The sequence below is a fragment of the Molothrus aeneus genome, chromosome 26 (genome assembly GCF_037042795.1).
Source record: "Molothrus aeneus isolate 106 chromosome 26, BPBGC_Maene_1.0, whole genome shotgun sequence".
NCBI classification, from domain to species: Eukaryota; Metazoa; Chordata; class Aves; order Passeriformes; family Icteridae; genus Molothrus; species Molothrus aeneus.
This window is the reverse complement of record NC_089671.1, coordinates 461,915-469,225: the sequence shown is the minus strand read 5'-3', so window position 1 is coordinate 469,225 and position 7,311 is coordinate 461,915. Positions and strand designations below refer to the sequence as shown.

The 7,311-nt window shown below is 62.3% G+C and overlaps 1 protein-coding gene across 1 annotated transcript in view; it reads left to right on the top strand.

Annotated features, from left to right (window-relative positions):
• Positions 1–822: 822 nt before the first annotated feature.
• The window catches only part of DNAH17 (dynein axonemal heavy chain 17), a 33,624-nt gene continuing 27,135 nt past the window's right edge, over positions 823–7,311 (top strand). The window contains exons 1-19 of the mRNA XM_066565938.1: positions 823–1,170; positions 1,871–2,064; positions 2,323–2,515; positions 2,591–2,690; positions 2,768–2,853; positions 2,964–3,089; positions 3,334–3,489; positions 3,565–3,648; positions 3,980–4,147; positions 4,400–4,516; positions 4,630–4,898; positions 5,015–5,210; positions 5,311–5,457; positions 5,650–5,758; positions 5,892–5,995; positions 6,099–6,239; positions 6,358–6,501; positions 6,662–6,844; positions 6,940–7,225. Of these exons, the coding sequence (XP_066422035.1) occupies positions 823–1,170; positions 1,871–2,064; positions 2,323–2,515; positions 2,591–2,690; positions 2,768–2,853; positions 2,964–3,089; positions 3,334–3,489; positions 3,565–3,648; positions 3,980–4,147; positions 4,400–4,516; positions 4,630–4,898; positions 5,015–5,210; positions 5,311–5,457; positions 5,650–5,758; positions 5,892–5,995; positions 6,099–6,239; positions 6,358–6,501; positions 6,662–6,844; positions 6,940–7,225 (3,151 nt within the window). The remainder of the gene's footprint in view (positions 1,171–1,870; positions 2,065–2,322; positions 2,516–2,590; positions 2,691–2,767; positions 2,854–2,963; positions 3,090–3,333; positions 3,490–3,564; positions 3,649–3,979; positions 4,148–4,399; positions 4,517–4,629; positions 4,899–5,014; positions 5,211–5,310; positions 5,458–5,649; positions 5,759–5,891; positions 5,996–6,098; positions 6,240–6,357; positions 6,502–6,661; positions 6,845–6,939; positions 7,226–7,311) is intronic.

Here is a 7,311-nt window from a genome sequence, read left to right as displayed (position 1 = left end):
TGCTGCAGTCCCTGCCCATCCTGTGCCTCGGATGGGGCAGCTTTTGGCACTGCAGCCTGAGTCTGGCCAGGGTGGGCAAAGAGCCCTTGCTGAGGGATGGGGTGGTGGGGTGTGCAGGGGGAAGGGCAGCCCTGCAGTTGGGCTGGTGCCCGTTGGGCTGGTGCCAGGGTCGGTTGGGGCACTCTGTCAGTTGAACTGCTGGCAGTGTCAGGTGGAGTGCAGCCAGTGCCTGCAGGCTGTTGGAGCCTTGAGGAGTGCGACAGGGAAGCAGCAGAGCCAGGTAAGACTGGGGTGAGCCAGTGCAGCAACAGGGCCAGGCAGGGATGGAGCAGGTCAGGGGCAATAGGGGCAGGCAGGGATGGGGCAGGTCAGGGATGGAGCAGGTCAGGGGGCAATAGGGCCAGGCAGTGATGGGGCAGGTCAGGGGGCAATAGGGGCAGGCAGGGATGGGGAAGGTCAGGGGGCAATAGGGGCAAGGCAGGGATGGGGAAGGTCAGGGGGCAATAGGGGCAGGCAGTGATGGGGCAGGTCAGGGGGCAATAGGGCCGGGTGAGGATGGAGCAGGTCAGGGATGGGGCAGGTCAGAGGGCAATAGGGCCAGGCAGGGATGGGACAGGCAGTGATGGCGTAGGCTTGGGCCACTGGGCCAGGCAGGGCTGGGACTGGCAGCTTCCCCTGTGCATGTGCAGAGGGAAGGCTGAGGGCAGGGCAGGGGTGGGATGACGGCAGTGTCAGGTCAGGCTGTGGGGTCAGCACAGCCCCTGCCTGAGCGGGGTTCCTCTCTGGACCACCCCAGGTGCTGGGGAGCCCGGTGCTGGCAGGATGTCAGCCCCAGAGGAGGACGAGAGGCTGCTCCTCCTCGAGAGCCTGGCCACGGCGCTGCTGCGTGTGCGGCCGGACAAGTGGGCCAAGTTTGCGGCCACCGAGGAGACTTCAGTCATGCTGGACAAGTTCTTCAAGCAGCCAGAGCTGCAGGAGCTGGTGCTGGCGCTGACCCCTGCCGGGCAGCTCCAGCCCACTACCAGCTTCCCACCTGCCCTAAAGGGCAAGGGATTCTACTGCGTGAAGAGGAAGGAGGAGAACATCACCGGGGAGAACTGTCGGAGCGCGCTGCTGGTGGGAGACATGGGTGCCTCGCCCGTGGAGCAGCTCATCACCGTGCTGCTGGAGGTGGGTTACCTGTGCAGGAGCAGGCTTGGGCTGAGCAGGGTGAGTGCAGCTCCCTGGGTACCCTGCTGCCCTGGGACCCCCGCTGTGGGCTGCTCTAGCCAAATTTCCTGGTGGGCTCCAAAATAAACTAAAATTCACAGAAGAAAACTTGTGCCAGGTCCTCACCCTGACCTTGTGGTGGCTCCCATCCTGTGTTGAACAAGCCCCACAAGGACAGGAGCTGGGTGAAGGTCACTAAGCTGGTTTGCTTCTGGCCCCTACTGGATCACTTCCTCCCTGCAATTTTAGAAACTCATAATAATGCCCACTTACCTTTACCCTGCAGCTGGGAAATGTCTAAGTGGATTTCCCTCAAACTTCCCATAAATATTCCTGCTGCCAGTCCAGAGGACCCAAAAGCTGCATCAGCTCCAGGAGCCCCCACTATTCCCCCTCATTGCTGGGGGCTTTTGTTCATGTGCCAGGCCCTGACTCTGCCAGATGCATTCGCTGTGCCACTTCCAGCCCTTCCCGTGCCATGAGAGCTGGAAACCAGAGCAAAGGGCCTTCTGGTCACACTGATAAACACCAGCAAACCCATCTGTGGCCAACAGAGCCATGACTGCACTGAGGCTGCTTCAGTGTGCAGCAAGAGGGAAATGCCCAGTGCCCTGTGTACAGGAGGTCACAACGCAGCGCCTGACCCAGCCCTGTCTCACAGGTTGTGACCCCTCTGCTCCTGAGCCAGGATGAGGGGCTGAACTGGCCCAGGATTGTGGTGGAGGACGTCGTGCGCCACACTCAGCAGCTGCAGAACAAGATGTTCATGATGACTGGGAAGATCCAGGGAAAGCCACTGCTCCCACTGCCCGAGCACCTGGTCAGCTGGGAGGACTCAGGCGCCGCCCTGGACTGGTGGGTGGCACCACTTGGTGCCAGAAAAGCCTGGCAGGGGCCCAGAGCAGCATAAATTACTTGGGGAGGGATGGGAGCTGGGTCACTGGCTGGGTCCCTGCACAGCCCTGGGCACAGCCATCCCTGCAGCAGACAGTGTTTGAGGGCAGGCATCTGCCCCAGCAGACACAAGCAGGAGTGAGGGCTTCCCTAGGGCTGTTTGGGGTTCCCCTGGGGCAGTTCAGGCCTCCCAAGGGGCATAACCCATCTGCCTTCCAGCCTGGTGGGGCCCATAGATGGCACAGTGCTGCACTCCATCGAGACCGTGGTCATCGAGTGGTTCCAGCAGGTTGAAGAGATCTTCGGCCAGGACCCAGCGCAGCAGCTGCAGGAGGGGCTGCACCCCCTGCCCAGGGTGGAGTTTGATTTCTGGCAGACCAGGGTGACCAGCCTGGGGTGCATCAGTGAGCAGGTACTGCCTCACCCACGGTGGCCACGTGTCCTCGTGCTGAGCCGCCCGTGCTGATCCTGGTGCCTCTTCCCCCAGCTGGTCACACCCCAGGTGACAGTGCTGGTCCAGGCCCTGGAGAAGGCTGACAGCTGCTACTGGCCATCGCTGCAGAACATGTTCAGGGCCGTCAACGGGGGTGAGGTCCCATGACAGGGTGGTGGCTGCCCCCAACAAGGTGTCCTCGTCCCAACACGGGCTTTCTCCGTGTCCTAGGTCTGGAGGAAGCCAATGATGTCAACCTGCACCTGCAGCCGCTGCAGGGGCTGCTGGAGGAGATGGAGCAAATGGAATACACTGAGGTATGCCAAAATAACCAGGCACAGCCTGGTGGCCTCATCTGGGCAGCAGCAGAGCCCCAGAGGCTGTGGGGGGACACATCCCCAACACTGACAAGGCTCTGCTCCCGCAGCTGCGGCCCTTGGTGCCCAAGGTGCTCTGCACCATCTGCCTGCTGCGAGCTCACTGCGTGCACTACCACTCGCCTGCCCACATAGCCCGGATCCTGCAGGAGACCTGCAACTTCTTCATCAGCCTGGTACAGCCACAGCCAGCACTGCCCCACCCCTGTCCCCTCCAGCCGCATCTCTGGGGCAGATGGGGACAGTCCAGTCACGGGCATGTGGAGACACCCCAAACAAGGGAACAGCAGAGCCTCCCTAGGGCTGGGGGGAGTCTGGGGCAGGCACAGACTGCAGGCAACCACCAGCAAAGTCTGTGGGGGTGCAAGGGGCAGGAGGAGGCTCCACGTCCTCCTGACACCCTGCCTGTGTCTGTCCCAGACCTATAAATTCCTGAACCCGGAGGACATGCTGAAGGGGCTGCAGGGAGAGCCCCAGGAGACCCTGGAGGGACTCAAACACGCCATCTCCATCACAGAGAAGTTCTTCCAGTCCTACAGCACTTACTGCTCTGAGCTAACGACCACATTCTTCCCGGTGAGTGCAGGGATGGTGCAGGAGCCCCTGACCCCCTGCACACCAGCTCCAGGCTGACAGCCCCTCTCCCCCCAGGAGCGGGAAGAGCTCTGGGAGTTTCCCCCGCCCCAGATCTTTGGGAGGATGGATGCCTTCCTGCACAGGCTCAAGGACATCAAGGTGAGAGCACGGCACTTCAGGGCACAGTGCCAGCCTCAGTCAGGCCTCCCCTGCCCTGGGGATGGATCCTGGGGAGGCAGTGCCACAGGGGGGGCTCGGGTGCAGCCTGGGGCGGGCTGGGGCCGCTGGCACAGCGGGACATCACTGGGAGCCCAGTGCCACCATTGCCAGGGCAGGTTCCCCCAGCCCCGAGCCCCCGCGGCAGGATGGGCACACCCCAGCCAGGCCACCCCTGTGGGACCGCTCCTCAGCACTGCTGAGCTGTGCTGGTGCTGCAGCTCCTGCAGGCTGGGACAGGGGGAGCCAGGTAAAAGGGGTTTGTGCTTGCCAGGAGCTGTTCCAGGTAGCCATCGACTTCCAGAGGCTGGAGAAGACGGTGCTGGGAGGCGTGCGAGGAAACTTCCTTGGGACCTGGGTGTTGAGGATCTCTGAGGAGATCTGCGAAGCCACCAAGGCTTTTGCTGACTGCAAATACGATCCCTTGGATCCCGATGAAGAGGTGAGCAGGTGCTGGAGTAGAAATGTAATGGATGCTGGAATGGACGTGTTAACATTCCTTAGTGAAAAGAGAAAAATCTCTTGTGAGAATGTGCTGCAGTTACACATGGGACTGCCCCACAGCAGCACAGGGCTGGCTCTGGAGCACGTCATGGGGCTCTGGACTCTCTGGCTTCAGCAAACCCTTCCTGAAGGATTTGAGAAGGAGGCACAGGGGCTGTGCCACTTTAAACCATTTTGCTCTCAATGGCAGGAATGGAACACAGACTTTGCAGAGTTCCAGAAGAAGGTTGAGGATGCAAACAAGCAGCTGGCTGCCATCTTCTGCCAGGGCTTTGATGACTGTAACCGCCTGACAGCTGCTGTGAAGGTACCTGTGCCCCAGCCCAGCACGGGCACGCAGCTCCCACGGGACCCGGGGGTCTCTCCCGTCCTGGGACTGCTCCAGGTGCAGGAACCTGTGCCTGCCTCTCTCTCCTGCAGCTGGTGCACATGTTTGCCACCGTGCTGGAGCGGCCCCTGATCAAGGCTGAGGCTTCCCCCTGCTACCTGGCCCTGCTGGGGATGTTCGAGGCGGAGCTGGAGAGCGTGAAGGTGCTGTACGACACCCGGTTCGTGTCCCCGCCGCCGCCCGGGGGCGGCCCGGCCATCCACAAGAACATGCCGCCGGTGGCCGGGCAGCTGAAGTGGGCTCTGGAGCTGCAGCAGCGCCTGGAGGGGCCGCGCAGGGACCTGCTGGCCATGAAGCACCCGTAGGTGCCGCTCCCTGTCCCACGGGGCACAGGGCAGTGGTGGGGCAGGACCCGGCCCGGAGCGGGTCCCCTCCCATGTCCCGCTGCTTTCAGCAGCTTTCCTGTGGCTCTGACAGAGCCATGGTGGGTGCCGAGGCTGAGCTGGTGTCCGGGAAGTACGAGGAGATGATGGGGCTGCTGCAGAGCTACAGCAAGAGGATCTACGAGGAATGGGCGAGCGGGCCCGGCAAGGACTGCCACTTCAGCCTGGAGCAGCCGCTGCTGCAGAGGGACCCCGAGTCCGGCTTCCTCAGCGTCAACTTCAGCAAAGAGGTGGGCGCCGGCACGGGCAGCCCCAGCAGCAGCAGCGGCAGCAGCGCCGGGGCTGCCCCGCGGCTCACGGGCCCTCCCGGGCGCCGTGCGTCTCTCGCAGCTCTCGGCCGTCCTGCGCGAGGTGAAGTACCTGCACATCCAGCAGCAGCAGGACATCCCCACCAATGCCGAGAACCTCTTTGCCCAAAACGAGACTTTCCAAAAGATAGGGGACAACCTGGCGCTCATCGTGGGCTGGTACAACGAGGCAGGTTCTGAAGGGGGGACAAGGCAGCTGCTTTTCCAGGCTGAAAGGGACTGGGGGGTTTGGGTACCACAGGCACATCACTGGCACCTCGGGTCCCTGCCCCTCCTGAGGCTCAGCCGGGCCATGGCTGCTGCCCTCCAACACTGTGGGGACCCTGTTCCTCGGTGCTCACCTGTGGATGTGTTGGCGCAGGTGAAGCAGCAGCTGATGCCAGTGGAGCAGCCACTGCTGGCAAAGGAGCGGGAGGCCCTGGATGTCCGTCTGTCCAGTGCTGAGAAGACTCTGTTCTGGAGCCATGAAGGTACAAACCCCCACCTTGGCCATCCAAGGCTGGCAATCCTCCTTGTGCATTCTGGGGGTCCCCAGCACCAACCGACCTCCTACTGCCCTGGGGGTGTCTCCACAATGTGCTTGTGTGCCCATCTCCCTCCCAGGTGTCATGGAATACATCCAGGAGATGAGGGAGACCCTGCACGACCTGCAGAGACGAGTCCAGACAGCGAAGCTGAACCTGCAGAGCATCACCCAGCTGATGGAAGTAATGTTTGCTGGCACTTCACAAGCATCCTTCTGGGACACATCCAGCTGGGACTGTCCTTTCCCTGGCCCAGCAGAGCAGCCCCATTCTCTCCTCCCTGCAGGACTGTTCAGCCACTCCCTTGTTTGGAAGAAAGGACAACAAGGAAACTGCGCTCCTGGACCTCGAAGGCAAAGAAAATGCCATAACTCAGCGCCGTGCCCTCATCGAGAGCACGGGAGAGAAGATCCAGGCCATGGTGAAGGTGAGACGTGGCCCCGGAGCACTGCATGGCTCACAGGGGTGTGAGGAAGGGCTTGAAGCAGCATCAGGAGCCGATGCCTTTGCTGGGTGTTCACTCCTGGCTGGTTTTCTCATGGCAGGAGAACGCAGAGATGTTTAAGGCTGATGTAGCCTCACGGATATGGCACAGCTATATGGCACACATCGACAAAATCGTGTTGGATGGGCTCTGCAGGCTCATTCACAGGTCCCTGCAGCTGCTGCTCACCAACATGGACCCCGAGGTAGGTGCTGCTGTTGTGGCAGTGGTGCTGGGCTCGGGGTGTCCCACCGCCCACTGCCGGTTTGGTCAGTGCCAAACGTGGCTGTCCCCGCGCTCCCTGCAGCCTGCAGGGCTGTGGGGCGGTGGGACAGAAGCCCCACACAGGCCCTGACCCGTTCCAGGCCCAGGTGTCGCCGCTGTTCGAGGTGCGCATGGAGCTGTCGGAGGGCCGGGTGCAGTACCAGCCCTCCCTGGAGGTGGGGGCCGGCGACAGCTTCTTGGTGCTGGTGGAGGGGCTGCTGGGGGACACGGAGGGGGTGGCAGCCTCCATGCCGCGGCTGCTGGAGGGGGCGATCAGTTACAAGGTGAGTCCATGGCAGGCAGCAGCTCCCAGCTCAGCAGGAAGGGGGCGAGGGTGGCCGTGTCCCAGCCCGTCCCTGAGCTCTGCCTGGCCCTTCAGGCGGCGCTGGAGGAGCAGCAGGATCTCCTGAGGATGCAGGAGCAGCTGATGTCGCTGGTGGTCAGCACCATGGCAGAAGGTGAAGAATTCAGTGCCAGCTTTGAGGAGCACTCCCACCTGTGGAAGGAGACCCCCGAGGAGTTCCTGCAGCGCTTCCTCACCTTGGACACTGAAGAGGGAGAGGCAGAGCCCAAAGGAGAGCCAGAGAAGCCCTTGGCACCTGGGATACCGCCCCTGGCACTCTTTCAACAGGAGGTGCGGGATGGGTGCCTTGAGATGTGCTTGGGTGCCCTGGAGGACACTGGGCGCCCAGAGAGGTGCCAGCCACAGCCTGTGACCCGTTCTCATCCCCAGATCGACGTGCTGGAGGGG